Genomic DNA, 21,961 nt, shown 5'->3' with positions numbered 1-21,961 from the left:
GACTTCCCTAGTGGTCCAGCGGTTAGGACTCTGCGCTTCCACTGTTCGGGATGCAGGTTCAATACCCAGTCAGGGAACTGAGATCCTATCTGTTGTGCATCGTGGCCAAAATACTAAAAAAAGGAAAAAGTTAACAATTATTGAGCACTTACTATCTGAGAAAAGTGAAAGTGAAGACGCTCAGTCGTGTCCGACTCTTTGCGACCCCATGGACTGTAGCCCTCCAGGCTCCTCCATCCATGGAATTCTCCAGGCAAGAATACTGGAGTGGGTTGCCATTTCCTTCTCCAGGGATCTTCAAAACTTTACAAGGAAGGGATTCCCAGGAGGGAGGTCCAGTGGGTAAGACTCTGCACTTTCACTGCCAGAGAACTAAGATCCCACATGCCACATGACCAAAAACAACAACCAAAAACTTTACGTGGATTAACTCACTAATCTTGCCAACAGCCCCATGAAGTAGGTAACACTATTAGCCCTACTTATCAGATGAGAAGACTGGGCACAATGAAGCGAAGCGACTTGCCTGAGCACGCACAGCCAGGAAGCCAGGCTGCTTCATGAGACTGGGGTGGGGTCCTCCTCCTTACTCACCACTGTCTGAGAGGGCCTGGACCCACCACGGACACCGAAGCGCACGGACGCGCAAGTCTCTCGTTCAAACTGCACGGCACGGTATTCACACAAAACCTACCCAAATCCTCCCTTATCTTTTAAATAATCCTTAGATTACTTATTATTACTTGACGCCGTGTAAATACTATGTAAAGAGTTGTAAATACAATGTAAATGGTATGTAAATACTTGCCTGCCTTGGCAAATGCAAGTCTTGCTTTTTGGAACTCTGGAATTTCCCCCCTCCACCGCCCCCCGCCAGAGTGTTTTGCAACTGCAGTTGGTTGTAAATAAAAAACTCTGTAAACATTCTGAAGGCTAAATAAAATGCTTCCGTGGGGCTTATAAAGCCTTCTGGCCATAAGTTTGAATCCTCTTCTTTGGGTCTAAAAAAAAAACACCAGACAATTACACAGAGAAATACATATAAAATGATTCCATTTACATAAAGTTCAAACCTAAGTAAAATGTAACAACACCTTTTAAAAAATAATAGAATTTTGGCTTGTCAAACTATAAAGAAAAGTCAAGAAATGATTTAGTCAAAATTCAAGTTGTGCTTGTTTACCTATGAGACGTGTGCCTTGAAGGGGGGATGTTAGTGAGGAAATACCAGCAATTTCCAAGAGACTAGCTCTTTTTCTCAGCCTGGGTTCTGAGATGAGCAGTTCCTTGCTGCTGCTGCTGCTGCTAAGTCACTTCAGTCGTGTCCAACTCTGTGCGACCCCACAGACGGCAGCCCGCCAGGCTCCCCTGTCCCTGGGATTCTCCAGGCAAGAACACTGGAGTCGGTTGCCATTTCCTTCTCCAATGCATGAAAGTGAAAAGGGAAAGTGAAGACGCTTAGTTGTGTCCGACTCATAGCGACCCCATAGACCGAAGCCTACCAGGCTCCTCCGTCCATGGGATTTTCCAGGCAAGAGTACTGGAGTGGGGTGCCATTGCCTTCTCCAACAGTTCCTTGACCAGGGATCAAACCTGTGCCCTCTGGTGCGGGAGCACAGAGTTCTAACCACTGGACTGCCAGGGAAGTCCCCTAGTAGGCGTTTTTTTAATTTTAATTCTTTCTATGGAATATTAAGTCTGCATTTAAGAGAATCAGACTTTTCATTTATTTGTATTCATAAGTCAGCACATATATAGTGCACTTCACATTTAAAAATAAATGCTTGCTGAATAAAAAAAATCACTCCCCCCCAACACACACAAACCCCACACATTTGGACGTAGGGTAAAATGTTAGCAATAGGCGAATCTGAGTAAAGTGTATTTGTCTCTAGGGGTCTTCCCAGGTGGTGCAGTGGTAAAGACTCCATCTGCTAAAGCACGAGATGCAAGAGATGCAGGTTCAATCCCTGGGGCGAGGAGATCCCCTGGAGGAGAAAATGGCAACCTACTCCAGCATTCTTGCCTGGAGAATCCCATGGACAGAAGACCCGGGCGGGCTACGGTCCATGGGGTCGCCAAGAGTCAGACACGACTGAGCACACACAGGCACTATTTTGATTCTTGCAACGTCTCTGGAAGCTTGAAATTGTGTTCCAAAAAGTCAACATAAACAAATGTAAACAAAAAGGACAGAAAAGGTGGTAGACTTCAAGAAACTTCTATTTCCCTTCATTTCAAAGCAGATGAGGTGATGATCAGATGCAAGCGAACGGTTTGATAAATTGTCCCACAGTATAATGTGATCCCAGGTACTTGTCTATTTCCTTCTCTCACTTTTGGAAAAGCCACAAAGACCCCAGGTGGGAAGAGGGTGCAGAGGGCGCAGAGCCCACTGGACAGTCATTTGCCGAGACCTGAAGACCCCGCCCTGAGGGCAGACTTCTCTGGGCTTCCCTGAGCTCTCTGGGCACATCATCAAGTAGGAAAAAAACCCCACTATTCACAATCTCTTTTCCCAGCACTTATCTCAGTTTATAATTACACATTCATTAGTGTGATTACGTGATTAATGTCTGTTTCCATCGCTGGACTGTCAGCCCAACGGGGGTCCCATTTTGCTCTCTACTGTATGCCCAGCCGAAGTGCCACTCGATAGACAGTAGTAACGGCAAGACTGATGGAGTTGTGACCCCAAGCCAGGCGGTCTTCCAGGGGCTTTGCAGGGATGACTGTGGCGTTCTCTCCTCACAGGCACTCTAGGAGACACGCACGGACACGAGACGAGCGTGCAGGAGCTGAGACACAGAGGGTGAGCAAGCCATTCCAGCCGTGAAAGGGGGGCCAGGTATCACACCGGACGGTCGGGGCCCAGCGCCCCCACTCTCGGCCACAGCGCAGCGCTTCTGCTGCTCCTCCAACAGGAAGGGGCCGCACCTGCCCGGCTCTGCACCCAATACCCTTAGCACGACCTGAGTTCAGTGCATAAGGAATGCGGAGAACTATCCGAGCGGGGCGCAGCCACAGTTAGTCCAGAAAGAGCTACCCTGCCCCTCCTGGATGACAAGCAATCTCCTTGTTGAAGAAGCGGCTTCCAGCCCTGGGACAAGTCATAACAACATTATGAACATTATAAGACTTATGCAGTTTAATTATCATGGTACATATATGTGTTATATGTGTATAGACTACATCATATAAATATCATGTCATGTATATAGGTATTATATGTATATAGGTTATATTGTATAAATAACATTATAAATATAAGTAAATATTCATATAAGGTACATATATATTACATTATTTATATAATACATTATGTTGTAGAAATACTGTTACATATATGTATCTTCTGAATGCTCTATTTATATGACAGAATATTAATATATTTATCTAAAATTATGTTATAATTATGTATGATTATATAACACAATTGTATTTATAATCTATAATTATAGAAACACTTATATGAATATAAAATATGTCATGATTCCATAATATTAATATAACAATCTGCTTATTATGATATAATCATATATAATACTGGTATATATTATATATAATTTTATATTGTTAGAATTTTATATTATATTATATTATTTTCTGTTTATATTAAAATATTTAATTTACAATATTACTGTAATTATATATATTTATCACCCCACTCCAGTACTCTTGCCTGGAAAATCCCATGGACGGAGGAGCCTGGTGGGCTGCAGTCCATGGGGTCACCGAGGGTTGGACACGACTCAGCGACTTCACTTTCGCTTTTCACTTTCATGCATTGGACAAGGAAATGGCAACCCACTCCAGGGTTCTTGCCTGGAGACTCCCAGGGACGGGGGAGCCTGGTGGGCTGCCATCTGTGGGGTTGCACAGAGTTGGACACGACTGAAGTGACTTAGCAGCAGCAGCAGCAGTAGCATACATATAAAATATATACTGCTAATATATTTAACTGAACTTATAGTAAATACTTTAAATTATATATAATGTTTTATGTAATACATATATTATAGATAATCACATTATAATTTATTCTTAAATACAGAAGCACTTAAGAGACTCACACTCACAATATTTAAACATTTGTAGTCATAAGCCAGCACATATTCCATATTTAAATATTTTTAAACTTAAATTTAAGAGACTTTGGCCTCTGAGCTCAGCTTCAGCGATTCCTACCTAACTGAAGAATTCATCCTTCGTTCTTGAGTTGAGATTTCTGAGTTGAAAGGCACACACTGGTCCTCCCGGGAAGAGGCTGGGCCCTCGGGCTGAAGGGCTTGAATGTGATATACCGGGTCTCCTGGCCTGCTCCCTGAGAGCTGCGGGGGACCGTCTCCCACCAACATTCCGCTCGTGATGATCCGGGTGTTCTCTGAGATGGTGGACACTTTCTCCACAGCTCTCTTCCCCTCTTCCAGAGTCCTCCTCAGAATTCCTTTCACGTCGTATTCCTACCAACGGTCTTATCAAGGCAATTTAGGCTGATTCTAGAATGCACCTCAAAGCACCTCCAGCTGCTGCCCATCCCCACTTCCAAAGCCACTTGTACATTTGTGGGCGTTTGTTACAGCTGAAGCCCCTGCCAGGCACTGACGGGTGTGCCAGCTTGCTGGGGCAGCCCTGACAAAGCCCCCAGACTGCGGGCTTAGACCCTGAAATGGTCTGTCTCGGGGTGCTGGAGACCGGAGGCCTGAGGTCAGGGCGTCTGCAGGGCTGAGGCGGGCGTCTCTTACAGGCAGCCCTCCTAGGCTTGGAGACGGTCGTCTTCACCTCGCCTGCCCGCTGTCCGCCCTCAGAGTCCCAGTCTCCTCCCCACATGAGGACACCAGGCGACTGTCCAGGAGGCTCAGTGGTAAAGAAGCTGCCTGCCGTGCGGGAGACCTGGGTTCGATCCTGTGTCAGGAAGATTTCCTGGAGGAGGGCATGGCCACCCGCTCCAGTGTTCTTGCCTGGAGAAGCCCAAGGATGGAGGAGCCTGGCGGGCTACGGGCCGCGGGGTCGTAGGGAGTCAGGCACCACTGAGTGACTGAGCGCAAGCACCTGCTGGACTGGGGCTCGGATTAGTGACCCCTTGTTCACTGGACCACCTCCGCAAGGCTCCGCCTCCAAACGCGGTCACATTCTGAGGTCCTGGTGGTTCCGACCCCACACATACTTCCGGCAGCGTCCCCATTCAACCCGTGACAGTGTCTGTGTTCCATACTGGGTTTTCCATCGCTCACTATGGGTTCATTGACACGTGACTTTGGGGCTGACGGGCAGCAGGCAGAGGTTTTCTGAAGAGCACAGTGACCCCTTTTCCCTACCCTGGAATACACAACCCACATCACAGCAGACTCCAAAGTTGTTAAATTTCCAAACCTTTAATCCCAAATCAGACCGCAGCCAGGTCAGACCCAGAGATTCTCCCCTCCCCCCTCATCCCAGAAGAAGTCTCTCCCACAGCTGAATACATCCCAATCTGGGCAATGAGAAGGTCCAATTCCCTCCTAAGACCCCCTGACCTTGCCCACCCACCCCCACCCGCTAGTTACCCCATCAGGTCCCCAGCAGTCTTCCCTGGGGACCCTCGTTTGCAAAAAAATCCTCTCCCCACCCCACCCCCAAGCAACCCAAATCCAGCCATGGAGAGAAAAAAAAAACATATTTACAGAGGAAAAAGGTATTTACGAGGGGGAGGGGCAGGTTTGTGCAAACAGCGTGGGCCCCAGAGTCCAGAGAACACAGTCTCTCTGGGGCACGGAGTGAAAGATGCAAAGGGGATGGTGGGGAGGGCAGAGTAGCGTTGGGAAGCTGCTGAGAGAACGCAGGACGGTGGCGCTAGGGGGCCCGCTGGCCCCACTTGGGACAGAGGGGACTCCAGGGTCCGGGAGGCAGGGTGAGCAGCAGAAAGCAGCCACCTCCCAGCATCAGGATCAGGCCGGCCCCCACGCCGCAGCCCAGGGACCAGGAGTACTCGTAGGCCAGGGCCGGGGCCGCGGGGGGCTCGGGGCTGACCCTCTGCATCAAGGCTCGCACGGAATGCCGGAAGACCTCCAGGCTGACGAGGACCAGCAGCCCTGCGGGGAGAGGAGAGCAGATGTGGTCCCCAGGCCCCGGGGTCCCCCACTGAGGCCTGAGCACCTACCCCAGTACAGCCCCCCAGACATGCTTCCTCAAGCCGGAAACCTGAGAGGCCCCTCCTGGTGACGGGGTGGAGCGAAGGGACAAAGGAGGTGATTTAAACAGGTAATCCCGCCAGGGGGTCAGGAGGAAAGGAAAATGTTCGGGAGACCCCTGTAAGTTAACGACCATTCCAGAAGACATGCCAGGGAATTCCTTGGCGAGCCAGTGGTTAGGACTCCATGCTGCCACTGCAGGGAGCTGGGGTTCAATCCCTGGTCGGGGAACTAAGATCCTTGTGCGCTGTATGGCACACCCTCCCCCCAAAAAAAGCAGGTTTGCTTAATCACAGAACCAAAACCAAACAGCTTGCTTAGCAATCAGACCATGCAGCGTGAGACCTGCCCTCACACAACGAAACAGTGATGGCATGAGCCCCACATCCTGCCCAGTGGGCTCAGTAAGGGAATGACCCCTAGGACACGCTTCTCCGGGCATGCGCACTAAAACAAAGATATAAGGAAAAGGGGACGCCATGCTGAAACCTGAGAGGATTTTCCTTATCTTAGTTACTTTATGTTACCACCTTTTTGCTCATTTCCATTGCACTGTGACCGTCCTAGCTTGACCGTGTGTGTGTGTGTGTGTGTGTGTGTGTGTGTGTGCGCGCGCGCGCGTCGCTCAGTCGTGTCTGACTCTTTGCAACTCCATGGACTCTAGCCTGCCAGGCTCCGCTGTCCATGGGATTCTCCAGGCAAGAATCCTGGAGGGGGTTGCCATGCCCTCCTCCAGGGGACCATCCCAACCCAGGGTTTGACCGTGTAGGGACAAGAAAACTCCCCGCCTGACACGGAGGAGTTGCTGATGCTGGAAGCTGGATGCGGACTGAAGAATGAGAGAGCAGGGGATCCTCTTCTCCTCCCCACTTTACTCTTGTTTATAAACCTGCAGCCCACTAAGAGCCCAGCACAGCACCCTCTCACCTGCCCACTTACAAGCGTGCTATTCTAATAGATCACTTCGTATCCATCACTTCGCCTCTCACTGAATTCCTTCTGTGCTGAGATATCAAGGACTGGAGCCTCCCAGAGCCCGCGCCACTGCCGCCTCACCCGAGACAGATTCTGTGCTTTCACCAGCATCCCTTCAACGATCACTTACTAAGCACCTGCTCTCTAGCAGGCACAATTTCGGAAGCCGGAGAGAAAGAACAAGACCCAAATTCACAAAGACAGAGTAAAAGGTGGGTGCCGGGAGAGAGAAAGGGTGAGCAGAGGGCTGGTGTTTAATGGGGAGAGAGTTTAACTGGAGAAGATGTTAAAGTGCTGGAGAGGGGTGGTGGGGATGGTTGCACGACTGTGTGAATGAACTTAATGCCACAGACGGGGGCACTTAAAACGGTGCAGGGTTCCCTGGTAGTTCAATGGTTAAGACTCACGCTTTCAATTCAGGGGGCATGGGTTTGATCCCTGGTCAGAGAAATAAGATCCTCCATGCTGCATTGCATGGTCAAAATATAAAATAAAGGTGTTTTTTAAAAAGGGTTCAAATGGTAACTTTTATGTATCTTTCACTGCTTAAAAAAAAAAAAGAATAAAGCAAACCAAGGAATCAAGAATCACAAAAGGCAAATTAAGACTCCATCAGGGGACTTCCCTTGTGGTCCAGTGGTTAAGATTCCACGCTCCCAGTGCAGGGTGCCTGGAGTTGGATTCCTGGTTAGGAAACTGGATCCTACATGCTGCAACTAAGACCTGTCACAGCCAAATAAATGTTGTCATTGTTGTTCAGCCGCCAAGTCGTGTCCGATTCTTTGCGACCCCGTGGACTGCAGCATGCCAGGCTCCCCTGTCCTTCACTATCTCCTGGAGCTTGCTCAAATTCATGTCCATTGAGTCGGTGATGCCATCCAACCATCTTATCCTCTACTGCCCCCTTCTCCTTTTGCCAAATAAATAAACAAGTACAAATAATTTTTAAAAGGAGAGACTCCATCAAGGCTTTAGTAAAGAGTGATGACGGAATCTAACTCAGTTGAAGCCACTGACGCAGAGAGCAGAAAGGTGGTTGCCCGGGACTGAGGGGAGGGGGAAATGAGGAGATGCTAATCAGAGGGTTCAGACGTCCAGCGGCAAGAGGAATCAGTTCTGGAGGTCTGCTGTACAGTATGGTGACCACAGGCTTCCCTGGTGGCTCAGATGCTAAAGAATCTGCCTGCAATGTGGGAGACTGAGTTCGATCCCTGGGTTGGGAAGATCTCCCAGAGAAGGGAAAGGCTAGCCACTCCGGTATTCTGGCCTGGAGAATTCCAAGGACTGTATAGTCCATGGAGTTGCAAAGAGTCAGACACGACTGAGCAAGTCAGCACAGCACACAGTGATTACAGTTAATATACCATATACATAAAAACTTGCCAAGAGAGTAGACCTTAAATGTTCTTGCTACCAAAAAAAAAAAAAACGATTAGTACGTGAGGTCATGAAAATGTGTCAGCTAGTTTGATTGTCATGACCATTGTATCATGTGGATCAAAACATATCAAAACATCAAGTGGTAGGGGAGCTCCTTGGCGGCGTGGTGGTGAGAACTTGGCACTTTCACTGCCATGGCCCGGGTTCAATCCCTGGGCAGGGAACGGAGATCCTGCAAGTCACACAGTGTGGTCAGAAAACAAAACAAAGAAACGAAAACCCAACAACATCAAGTGCACACCTTATATACAACAGTGTGTATATATAGGTATGTGCCGTGTTGTGTGCTCAGCCGTGTCTGACTCTTTGCGACCCCTTGGACTGTAGCCCCCCAGACTCCTCTGTCTGTGGGGATTCTCTAGGTAAGACTACTGCAGTGGGTTGCCATGCCTTCCTCCAGGGGATCTTCCTGACCCAGGGATTGAACCCACGTCTCTGGCATTGCAGGCAGATTCTTTACTGTCTGAGCCATCACGGAAGCCCGTGTATAAGTGTGTATATGTATATATGCACACAATTTATGCTTGTCACTCACATGCCAATGAAGCTGAAAGGAAAAAACAGAGTGATGGCAGATTACAAGATGAAAAGACGGTCAGGCAAGTTGTAGTGCAATTGGATTACAAAAAAGAAAAAAGAAAGGGAGACCCTCACAGAACCTATGTTCTACTTGGAGAAGACAGATGGTAAACAAATAAACCCAGGCTTGCAAAACTCAGAGGCCTCCAGGGGACAATGAGAAAGTACAAACAGATGAGCAGGCAGGTGTGGTGGGGACAGTGACAAAGGGTGGCCCAGACCCAGCTTCAGCCAAGGGCAGCTCATCAGAAGCAGGGACTTAACGGACTAGATTTCCTGGTTTTCCAAAAACAGCTGGAATTTTCAAAACCGATTATTATTTCTTGGGGGGCATTCACCCAAAATATTGGGTGAGTTTAAATATTGGCTCAGAGAAACCTCTATACACTGCCTGCCAAACAAAGTACATTTATGGGCTGTTGCTGGCCTGTGGGCAGCCAGGCTGTGACTCTCAAAGTAAACACATGAGAAGATGGGGTAATTTCAGACCGTGATGCACGCTAGGAAAGAGATAAAAACAGAGTGATGGGAAGGGGCGTGGCATCAAGGGGCGGGGGCTGGGACTCCCCCACTCGAGCTGAGACCCAGATGGACGAAAAGAAGGCAGCCGTGCACAGAACTCAGGGGTAGTGGCTCCGGGCAGAAGCAAGGCCTCTCTCATATGACCTAGAGGGGCCCGTGGGACTCGGACCCGGCCTACTTCTTCAGCCTCGTCTCAAGCTGTCCTTCTCGCCCTACAGCGACATGGTGTAAGATTTCTTTCAGGACTTGAATGCACCCAATTTGTTCAAGCGTGGAGACCTTTATGGTGCTTGGAATAACTGCTTACCCCTCCCTAAGCCTACATTACACATGCTCATTCCCTACATTCCTACTGTAGTTACATTTCTTCCGAGAAGCCTTCCCTGACCACCACCACTTAAGTCTCTGTTGGGTCTACCCAGTTTCAGGTTTCCATTATACCCTTCACTTTTCATTTATAGCACTAATCACAATTGGTAATTATTGACTTACATTAATAATATAAGGGTTATTTATTTGCCTGGTTTCTATCTCTCCCAATAGAGTATAAACCTGTGAGGGCCAGGAACTTGTTTGTTTCATATCCCTAAAACATAGGGCACCTGACACATACACTTTATGGACAAAAACAATATAACCGGAACATGTTTGAGGTCTAGAGAGACCTGGAAACCCCCACCTGCCCTGATATCCAGTATAAGAAAAATAACTACAGAGTCAGATCTACCCTTCACTTTCATTTGGTTGTACGATCTGCAGAGCATTTTTTGTGCCCGAAACTTTCATAAAACACTTTAATGTCCGCACTTTCATGGCACCCTCAGGAATAACACAGGCATGAGTTCAAGAACAACACCAACACCAAATTCCTACCAAGCTAAAAATTCCACGACAGCAGAAACCATCTTAATCTGGTCTTCATTCTGTCCCCAGTAGTACCTAACGCAGCATCCAGCACTTACTAGCTATTAAAGACACACCGTATCATTGAATGAATGGATGCGTGGACAGACAGATGAATATATGAATGGAAGAGGCAGAAAAATGGGGGGAAAAGGAAGGAAGAAAGAGCAGCGGGGAGGGAGATGACTGAGCGATCAGTGCAAAGATGGATGGATGGACAGGATAGGTACTTGATAGACAGATACTTGAATGCATGAGTTCATAAAGATGAAATTTAACCTCAGAGAAGGAGAGCAATTTCCCCAAGGTCACTCATCTCTTAGTTACTTGCCTGTGCTGGGTCTTCAGTTGCGGCATAAGGGCTCTTTAGTCGTGGCACGTGAAACCTTAGCTGTGGCACGTGGGATTCGGTTCCCTGACCAGAGATCAAACTCGGGTCCCCTGCATTGGGATTATGGAATCTTAACCACGGGACCACCAGGAAAATCCCTCCTGGTTTGTCTTTTACACCAGTATCCTCACTCTCCATGCTCCAACCTCACTGGCTGTCTTTCAGGACCTGAAATTCACCAAACGTTTTCTAGCTTGGTTACGCATAATTTGATGGTGTAAGTGTCACCTCCTCCAAGAAGCCTTCTCTAATTCTGCTTTAAATCAAGTGCCCTCATTAGGCACCCTCACAGGACTCTACTTACTGCCACTTATAACTGTGTGGTATCTGTATCATTTCTATGTCCTTAGCCAGATGATAATTCCCTTAACCTTTCTGTCTTGCATAGTCTTACTATGACACACATGTTCACACATATACATAGTGTAATGGGTCTGTGTGCATAGCAGTGATTTAAGTGAACTAATGGATAAATGAAACAAAGGAAAGGGAGTGACTGACCTTCTCCCCTTTATTTAGGAAGCTCTCTAAGGCACAAAACAAGAATAAGAATGTGATTACTGGGACTTTCCTGCCTTGCAATGCAGGGGATATGGATTTGACTCTTGGTTGGGGAACTAAGACCCCATTTGCTGCAGAGCAACTAAGCCTGAACGCCACAGGTAGAGCGTCCACGAGCTGCAGTGAAAGATCCCCGGCGCCACAACCATGACCCGACACAGCCAGTGAGTGAATAAATGCTTTTTTAAAAGAATGTGATTATTGGTCGTTTCTGTTTGAGTGTGCTCTTGACCATCTGTATCTTCCTTGCCTCATGTTTCACCAAGCCTCTACTTCATCTGTGGATTAAGGTTACCTTGTACCTTTGTGCAAATTTTGCCCTGCTTTATGCTCTGATCTTCATCCTATTCCTCAAACTTGCCCAATATTTCACAGACTTCACATATCCTGTTTATAATCACTATTACCACATTACCAGCATCACCACCACCACACAATCACCACCAACACGGCTGCCACTACCGTCAACACCATACTCTGGGTAATTTCTGTTCCTCATCTGATTAGTAGCTTTAATACCACTTTCTCAAATTTTCCCTGACATACCTCCCACCCCAGTGTATACCCCTTATATGCTTTATCATAACTCTCATCACAACTATAGTTGAATTGCTGGTTACTGTCTATTTCTGTCAGAATCTAGGCTTTATGAGGGCAGACACAGTGTCTGTCTTATGAATCTTATATCTCCAGCCTTTAGCCTAATGCCTGGAACATAGTAGGTGCTCAGTAGATCCATGAAAGGTAAGTGAAACTTTTATCATGAATGACCTATCTATCCACCTTAGAAAGCATCTGATCAAATGAGGGCTACATTTCACAAGATGCAGACTTCTGGAACCGTCAGCTCCAAAAATGCAACAGTTCTTACCGACTCCAAGTGCAAATCTAAGAGTGTCTAGAGAACCTTCAATTCTTGGCCAACAACAGCGCTTAGAATTTTCTCATATTTAAGACTACTATAGCCCTTGTGCTTCCCAGCATGCAACCAGTGCTTAACTTCTTCAGCCTCCCAGCATGCAACAGCCCATGGGGCTCTCCCTCACCCTGTGAGCAGGCAACAGTGCTTGGAGACACTAGATTCCAATCCAAAAAAAGTCTTTGATTCAGCAGCAGAACTTAGAACTCTCCCATCTCTGAGAGTTCTATAGCACTTGAGCTTCTGCCAACTCCTAGCACACAAAAGTGCTTGGAGACCTGATCTCTCAACGTGCAACTGTGCTCAGAGACCTCCCTCGACCTCCCAGCATGCAACAGTACTTGGAAACACAACTTCCCAGCATGCAACAGGGCTTTAAGACCCAACCTCCCAGCATGCAGTGCTGCTTGGAGACCCGACTTCCCACCATGCAACAGGGTTTGAAGACCTGGCCTCCCAGCATGCAACAGGGGTTGAAATCCAGATCTCCTAACATGCAGTGTCCTTAGTCTGCAGGCTCTCAACCCTCACCTGAGAGGCCAAAGCAGACGGCTCCAACCCGGAGCAGGAACTCTGCACCTTTGCTGAGCACCATGATGATACAGAGGCACCCCAGGGCCATAAGTGCCAAGCCTAGCACTGCTATCACTGCAGCTGCCTGATTCACCTCTGTGAGGAGGACAAGGGGACATAGAGGACCCTGGGTGCAGGAAGCGGCGAGAACTCCCCTCTAGGGACTCAGAACCAGGAATATGAGAGGTTCAGGACTAGAGAAGAATTTTCAAGTAGCAGACCATCCAGTCCAATATTTCCCTTATACTGTTCAAGGAACTGAGACTCAGAAAGGGTCAGTTATTTGCCTAAGGTCACAGAGCCAGGAATGGGCAGAGCCAGGATTAGAAGGAGATGGGAACTACCGATTATTATTTATGATCTGGTCACCGTTTGTTTACTAGTGGGGACACTGAGGCAGTGGGGTCTGTGGGGGGGGGTGGGGGGGAGACAACAGAGAAGGCAGTACATTGCAGTGGGATGATCCAAGTTGGAATTCTCCCTAGCTACTTCCTAGCTGGAAGATTCTGCTAAAGCCACAGAACTTCTCTGAGCCTCACTTTCATCTTCCAGAAAAATCAAGACTAAAGTCCCTATTTGGCCCACTGTGAGGATTAGAAATCACACATGTAATGTGCCCAGTGCACAACGTGGTGCACAGCACTTGGTCCATAGCCATATCCTGAGAGTATTTTACTATCCTGGGGCAGGGGGTGGGGGAAAACAGTGGCTTGCCCAAGCCCACTTAGCACCAAGGTAAGGAAGAAAGGAGTGGAAAAGATAGGAAACCACTGTTTAATGAGGACCTACTAAGTGCAGGCACCATACTGTATGTTTTAGCTGTACCATCTCATTAAATCCTTATAAAGACTAGATAAAGTTGATGACACGATCACAGTTCCTTTACTGGTGAGGATACCGAGGTGCTAGGGTGGTGGAGAAACTGTGGTTAGGATAGAAAGGGTAGTCTTAAGAGTTTCATTGTTTAGTATGTAGCCACTAACCACAGATGGTGTTTTCATTTGAAATGGATTTAAATGGAACAAAATGGAAAACTCAGTGTCTTAGTTGCACCAGCCACATTTGGTCAGTGCCTGCCATACTAGTTAGTGCAGATTCAGAAACATTTCCATGTCCGCAGCATGGTTTATAGAAGAGCGCTGAGTTGGAGTCGGAATTATTTGGGTTTAAATTGTGCCTCTCTGCCACTTCCTGGGAAAAGAAATCTTTCATGGGCTTCCGTTTTCTCATCTGGTAGATTAAGATAGAGGCCCTGCCCTGCAGAGTCATGGAAAGGACTGGAAGTCTTATAAAGGAAACTCTCAGGGCTGTGCTTAGCATGTGGGAAAGGCACACCTGAGGCAGGAACGCTGGACAGAGGGCCCTGAAGGGCCACCTCTCCCCAAAGGTGAGCCCTCCCAAGGCTTAGGAGCTTGAGCCCATCCTGCGGCAAAGCAGAGAAGAGCATGATGCTATCAGGAACTCCTCTGGCACTAACAGATACAAACTACTGTACATAAAGTAGATAACCAACAAGGACTTATTGTCTAGCATGGAGAAGCTTAATCAATACCTTCTAATAAATAAGGGAATATCATCCAAAAAAAATAATGGAATCAATTCACTGTATCCCTGAAACCAACACAATATTGTAAACAAACTCTATGTCAGTTTAAAAAGAAAGAAAAGAATTCCTTTGGCGTGGTCAGCCCATCCCCTCTCCCGGGTGAAGTGTTCTTACCTTTCTTTGTGGTTCTGTGGAAGATGTGTGCATTCTCTCCCGTGGTGAAGAATTTAAAGTAAGTGCAATTTGCTTCTGTAGGAGGAGCAGGGGAGAGAAAAAGAGAGGTAATGACATGGAGATCCCTAGTGTGAGCTCAGGGTTGGACATTTAGCATAGCTCACAATAACCCAGAAATATGACATTAGCGTCCCTGATAGAGAGAAATGATGTCCCGAAAAGGAAAGCCACCTGCTATCACACAGCTTTCCAGGAGCTGGGACTCCAATCCAGAGCTGAGAAGTCCAGATCTGTGGCCGTGAGAGGGCTATTGACCTTTCTGAGCTTCTGACTCTTCCTCTATAAAGTGAGCTAATAGTCTCTTCCCTGACTCTGTCATGTGGACTTGTTTAGGGTCAAATGAGATTAGAAACGGATAACCGCTTTATTCAACAGAGCACACCAAGATCCAGGCAGAAGGTTAACACATTCAGAAGAGATTCTTTATCTCAGAAAGGGTTCCTGTCTACACAAAAAACTCCTGCTGATCACCAAGAAAAGAGAGATAACCCAGTTGAAAAATGGGCAAAGGAGATGAATAGTCAGTTCATAGGAGAAGAAGCCCGGATTACTCACAAGAACATAAAGAGATACTCCATCTCACCGGGGATCAAAGAAATGCAACTTAAATCAGCAGGGAGACGCCACTTTAGATCAATTAGATTGGCAAATATTAAAAGGATAATATTAAGCACTTGGAAGGATAAGAGGAAACATCTGGGGGTATAACAGGTACTAGTCTTTTTTGGAAAGCACTCTGGAGTACTTTATGAAATGAAGTATGTTTATACCCTATAACCCAGCAATTTTACTTCTGGGTATACATCCAGAAAAAAACCACATGCAGGAAAATATATGTATTGCCTGATGTTCATTGCAACACTGTTTATAAAAACATGGAGTCAGAATAATCAACCTGGTGCTCATCTCTATGGGAATAGTCAAGTAAACGTGATGGATGCTCCCCAGGCAAGCCTCTGCAGCACACAGTAGCCACGAACTGGAATAACAGAAAGTAGACTGGAAAGATGTGAGAAACACACCACTGAGCAAAAAAAAAAAAAAAAAAAAAATCTAGAGCGTGATATCATTTATGCAAATTAAAATACATATATAAAAATAACACTGTATATTTTCCAAGTTAAAACATATATCCAATGCATTAAAGAGATGAATTAGGGGAAAAAAATTTTTTTTAATGTAAAATAATGCACAAGAAAGAACCAGCTAAGGCTGGTAATGATTTTGTGACACAAGCTGAAAAGTTATGATTCATGTAACTCTGTGTACCTGAAGTTTAAGGAACCCCACACTTTGGGGGAGGGGAGATGCTTTCTAAATTGCATTTTAAAGCCAGAATTTCCCATAGAAGACACCTAGAATCAGCTTTCTCATTCCACAGATGGGGCAACTGAGAAGAGTGATAAAAGCGGAGGAGAGAGGTTGCGAGCAAGAGGGGAAAGGAGACAGAAGTGAGGTCAGGTGGTCTTGGGAAGTGGTAGGAACTTTCCAAAGTGAAGAGGGGTGCTGAAGGACAAGAGGTAAGCTCCTGAGCCAGGTGATACTTGGATGTGGACACTCCACCTGGTACTCAGAGGGAAGGAGAAGGGCATGACGTATCCTGGCAGGGGCAGTGAGTCCTGATTCTGCAGCAGTAAGAAGCAAAAGATGCTTCGTGCAGTGGCGCAAAGGGCGAGGACGCTATCTGTAGTGGCTGGGGGAGGAACGCGGTCTTCCTCCGCAAGGGAAACGGAAAGTCTCATCTAGAGAGTGAGAGGCCATGGTAAATCTTTCTGAGAGGGTGTGTGGTATCTGGCACCCCGTTTTGGCTGCTAATGATTTAGGTTATCTTGTCTCTTATCTCAGAGGATGTGCTACATCTCATTTGGAAAAAGAGTGGGATATGGGTCACCCCCGCGTGGGGATGTCCTTTTATGGGCCATGAGATGGGTGCGATATTTCTAAAACCTTGAAAGCTGGGGGATGTCCTCTGAAGGGGCAGGACTGTGGGCTAATGGGGATGGTCCTTTAAGAAAGCTGAAGCCCTTTCTGATCATTAGAGAGACATCAAGGGATGTGAAGGACAAGAGTGTGCAGTTATGGGAGATGGGACATCCCGTCCAGTGCAGTGAGGACCTCTGGGGCATATTTACAGATTAATGAGATGCAGTATGTTATAGTTGTTAAGAATGAGATGACCAGGGTTCAAGCCCCATGTGACTAGCCTGGGTGCTTAGACGGAGCCATTCATATTTCTTTCTTTCTCTTTTAAAAAAACTTCAGTTCTTTTCAAATTGCATATACTTAACTTTTTTTTTTTTTTTTGCTTCATTACAGTGGCCTGTGGAGAAGGCAGTGGAACCCCACTCCAGTGCTCTTGCCTGGAAAATCCCAGGGACGGAGGAGCCTGGTAGGCTGCAGTCCATGGGGTCGCCAAGAGTCGGATACTACTGAGCGACTTCACTTTCACTTTTCACTTTCATGCACTGGAGAAGGAAATGGCAACCCAGTCCAGTGTTCTTGCCTGGAGAATCCCAGGGACGGGGTGTCTGGTGGGCTGCTGTCTATGGGGTCGCACAGAGTCGGACACGACTGAAGCGACTTAGCAGCAGCAGCAGCAGCACAGTAGCATGTGGGATCTTAGTTCCCCAAACAGGGATGGAAGCCACGCCCCCTGCATTGGCAGTGTGGATTCTTAACCACTGGACCACCACACCAGTCCAGATCCATTTATATTCACTTCTTGCTCTTCGTTTTGGGGATGATAACAACTACTTACAGGGTTGCTATGAAGATTGATAAGTTAATGCAGATGAAATACTTAGGACCGAGCCGGGCACTACATAAGCATCTAATACATATTTCTGACTTTATCTCTATTAAAATTTTTTATTAGAGCATACTTAATTTACAACATCTAACACTGTTTTTTTTTTTCACTGGAGCATCCCATTTCTCAAAAATTTGGGAACATCTGCTTGAGGCTCTGAGGGGTGAGCATGAACCCATCTGCACACTGAGTGTGTGGGTATCTCAGGTCAAGGGTGCATGGCACCCCATTTTGCTATCAAGGGTGTGTGTAAAGAATCTGCCTGCAATGCGGGAGACCTGGGTTTGATCCCTGGGTCAGGAATATCCCCTGGAGAAGGGAATGGCAACCCACTCCAGTATTCTGGCCTGGAGAAGGGAATGGCAACCCACTCCAGTATTCTGGCCTGGAGAATTCCATGGACAGAGGGGTCTGGCAGACTACTGTCCATAGGGTTGCAGAGAGTTGAACACAACTGAAGCAGTGGAATACACACACGAGATGGTAAGACATCCTTTGGAGAGGAAAGAGGAGGGCTGGCGAGGCCATGCGGGCAATCAAGCATGCGACATCCTAAATGGGCTCTGAGGGGTGTCAGGTAGTTTCCTTGGGTCAGTAGAGGTGGAGTGAGATCTCGTCTCCATTCCCAGGGGGTATAGGGTGTCCCACTGGTGTAAGTTTAGGGCATGGCATGGCCCGTCTGGGAGAGTGAGAGGTATGGGATAGCTCTCTGGCAGGGCTGGGGGTGAAAGAGCCACTCTGTGGAAAGGTGAAGGCTGTGGGAGTGCCTGGAAGAGACAGCGAGGGGGGCTGGCGTGTCCAGTCTGAGGACGTGAGGTGAAACAGGGAGAGAAAGATTTTCCAGGAAGCAGGAGGGCTGCCCTGGGATGTGGGAGGTGTCTCCTGAGAGCTCTGTCTTGGTGGACTCGGTAGGAGGGAACAGCAGATTGTACTCTGGGGTAGGTGTCAAGCCGGGCTGTCTCCCCAGGGCCTGCAGGGTTGGGCTGCAGGCTGTCTCCAGAGTGGGAAGAGCAAGCTGACACCAGGAACCCGGAGTCTTTCTCTAAGGGAGCAGACTGTCTCAGGGGGGCGGGGGCGCTTCTGTGGGGACACAGGCTGTCTGAGGCACCAACTGTGTCCAGAGTCACCATCTGGGTCTCGGGCTCCAGGCTGTGGGCAGAGACGCAAGGTTTCTCTAGGGACACGGGCTCTCTGGGGCTTCCCTGGTGGCTCGGACAGTCAAGGATCTGCCTGCAATCCAGGAGAGCCGAGTTGGATCCCTGGGTGGGGAAGATCCCTTGGAGGGAGGCATGGCCACTCCAGTATTTTTGCCTGGAAAATCCCAGGGACAGAGGAGCCTGGTGTGCTACAGTCCATGGGGTCGCAAAGAGTCAGACAATTATCTACCTTTCTATCTATCTTATAGGTTCTCTGGGGGTACAGACTGGTCCAGGGGCACACAAATGTCTGGGATCATGGGTTGTGCTGGAGGTGCAGAGCTTTGGAGGTCCTGGGATAGTCTGGGGCTGGCCTGGAGACCCAGGCTAGTTTGGCGATACAGACTCCCTCTCCGCACGGGGTGCGCCTGGGGCAGTTATTCCCGGAAGCACAGGCTGAGGTTGGCAGGGTGGGGGGCGCATTCTGAGGGTGCAAGCTCGCTCTCCTGGGGACGATGGGGGCGAGGGGCGCGGCAGGCTCTGGGGCTCGGCTTTCTCAGACAGCCGCCTCTCGGCGGCCTGCGGGGGTCCCAGCCCCCGCGCGGGGGCGGGCGCCGGCCTCACCTCCGGGCAGCTCCGCGGGCCCGCAGGTGTCTCTGCCCGCGGGCACGTCCGCCTGCCACAGTCGCTTGGTGCACATCTTCCAGAGGCCCAAGTGCGCCGCGTCGCAGACGGCGCTGCCGTTGTCCCGGTAGGTGTTGAGCTCCACCCAGAACTCGGTGCCGACGGCCAGCACGGCCAGCGTGGCGCCCACGGAAGTCAGCAGCAGCGCCAGCTTGATCTTGCCCTCGCGCTCCGGGGTCATCTGGGCGTTGGGCTGCCCGCGAGCCCGCCGCCGGGCCGCGGCGCCCCGCCGGCGGTTCTCCTCTTGCAGGAAGAAGTTGGACCACATCATCATCGCGCCTGGCGGGCGGTGGGGCTCAGGGCCCGAGAGGGCAGAGCTGAGGCGGGCTCCTGGGGGTGGGTGCGGGGGGGAGGGGCGCGCCTGGGTTCTGGCAGCGGGGGTGAGGGGCTCGGAAAAGGGAAGGTCTGAGTCCCCCCAGGAACCTCAGGTGGGGAAGTCGAGGTCACCTCCGAGTCTTAATATACTAGACAATATACTATACAGAGAAAATACTAGATCCTGAGCTGAGAAGCCTCTGAGATTCCCGGGGGGCAGGTACCCAGAGAAGCTCAGCAAAGAAGATGGGACCAGAGAAAGGCAAAGTTCCCCCAGCCTCAGGGCTAGAACCTGGGTACCCTGGAGCGGAGGTGGGAGGGCTACAGAAGAAGGAAGTGAGGGTCTGCGGAAGCTCTGAGGGGCTGCTGTGGGGTCCCCACTGGGAGGAATCTGTGTTTCCACAGGGAAACTGTGTTCCTGGGGCGGGGGGAAGGATCCGAGCTTCCCCCTAAGGCTCAGAGTTTCGGGTCCTCAGGAAGGGGAGCTGAGGTCGTCCTGTGTGTGGCGGGGAGGGGGATGCTTCCTGGCTTCTTTTGGGCTCAGAGTCTGAGAAGGAGCTGGGTCCCCTCTGGGGTTCAGAAGAGGAAAAACTGGGGTGCAGGGGTTCCGAATGGGAGGTCAGAATTGCTTCTGAGTCTCAGAGAGGCAGTCGGAACCACCGCCTCCCACCCCCAGCTTTAACAGAGAGGGATCAGCAGTCCTGACTGGGGTTCAGAACAAGGAAGCTGGGGGCCTGCTGGAATTCCGGAAAGTGGGGGGCGGGGGTGTCCTCCCTGGCCATTCAGAGAGGAGAGCGGAAAAGGTCTGCCCGGGGCTGCGAGGGGACCGGGGGCTGAGGGGACCGTGGGGCCCAGAGAAGGGGCCTGAGGGATACCCGCCACCCCGAGACTCGCGAGGGCAGCCCGGGGTCCGCACTGGGGCTCAGATGAAGGGGTTGTGGTCCGCACTGTGGCTCAGGAAGTGGGGACCACGTCCCGCCGCGGTTCGGAGGGCGGCTGGGGCCCGGAACGGGCTGGGTGTCCCTTTGAGATCGCTCGCCTCCCTCCCCCGGGCTCCCAAGGCCGGCCGGGACGGGCCCGCTCCAGGCCGGGCGCCTCCCTCGGGCCTCCCACCCCCGGCTCCCGGGCAGGGACCCCGCGGGCTCTCCTGCCTCCGCGCCGCGCCGCCCCCAGCTCCGCGAGGCCTCCGAACCGCCGGCTCCGCGCGCCGCCGCCCGCCGGACCGGCCGCTCCGCGCACTCCCGGCCTCGCCCCATCCGCCGCGCCCTGCACCCTCGCCGGCTATTTCGGGCTCAACCCGTAAATAACACCCGCACCTGTTGCCCGCGCCCGTTGCCATAGGGACCCCGGGTATTTTAAGGGGACGAGGGGCGGGAGGAGGAAGGCTGCCCGCGGAGGAGGGGCTGGGGGCGGGTCCCGACCCCAGAGGAGCCCGCAGGGCCGTCTGCTTCCTTAAGGGGCGCGGGCGGGAGCGGAGGGTCCCGTCTCCCGGGGGCCGGCGGGCGGGGAGCGGGCGGGGAACCGGGACCGAGCGCGCCCGCCTGGAAACCCAACTGCTGGGTCTGAGGGAGGAGAAAGCTGCGGCCAGGGTTCTCGGTTCCCTGAAAGAGAAGAAACCTGGGGACTTTGACTCCTGAGGCTGAGAGAGGGAGCGAGGGGCCTGGACCCCCGGGTCTGAGGGGGGAGGGGCGGGGGTCTGGACCCCGGGGTCTGAGGGGGGAGGGGCGGGGGGCCTGGACCCCGGGAGTCTGACGGAGGAGGGGCCGGGCCCCCATTCCCTTGCATCTTGAAGGAAGGAAGCACAGCGCCCCACGCTGGGGGCCTCGGCTCCCCGGGAGGGAGAAGGGGCAGGCCTCAGGCATAAGCTGGTGCCCGGGGCAAGCGATCCAGAGTCGCAGTCCTCTTCACCGAGTTTATTAGACGGGGCACCCTCGGGGGACCGTCCATGCAGTTCCGGCTCCCCCAGGGACAGAACGGGACAGCCGTGTGGAGTGGCAGCAGGGCCGGATCATCACCCCACTCCCCCCAACTCAGCCCCTCGAGGACCGCCCAGTGAGACCCATCTCTCCCCAGCTCCTTCGCCCCTGGCTGGCGCCTCCCGCCGGCCCCGTGCACCCTCAGCCTCTCTGTCCACCCTGTACCGCTTCTGTTGGGGCACCCATCGCCCTGGGATGTGATTCCGATCGTGGGCATGTGTGTCCGAG

General features: G+C 50.4%; 1 protein-coding gene across 1 annotated transcript; it reads right to left on the bottom strand.

The window, feature by feature from the left end:
- Nucleotides 1-5,832: 5,832 nt before the first annotated feature.
- CACNG6 (calcium voltage-gated channel auxiliary subunit gamma 6) lies at nucleotides 5,833-19,713 on the bottom strand. Its single transcript, XM_068993476.1, has 4 exons — nucleotides 19,383-19,713; nucleotides 14,754-14,828; nucleotides 12,992-13,129; nucleotides 5,833-6,071 (listed from the first exon to the last, which is right to left on the bottom strand). The coding sequence occupies exons 1-4, from the start codon at nucleotides 19,711-19,713 to the stop codon at nucleotides 5,833-5,835; spliced, it is 783 nt and encodes a 260-aa protein (XP_068849577.1).
- Nucleotides 19,714-21,961: the final 2,248 nt, after the last annotated feature.

Source organism: Capricornis sumatraensis, chromosome 20 (assembly GCF_032405125.1).
Source record: "Capricornis sumatraensis isolate serow.1 chromosome 20, serow.2, whole genome shotgun sequence".
Classification (NCBI taxonomy): domain Eukaryota; kingdom Metazoa; phylum Chordata; class Mammalia; order Artiodactyla; family Bovidae; genus Capricornis; species Capricornis sumatraensis.
This window is presented reverse-complemented; position numbering and strand designations above follow the sequence as displayed.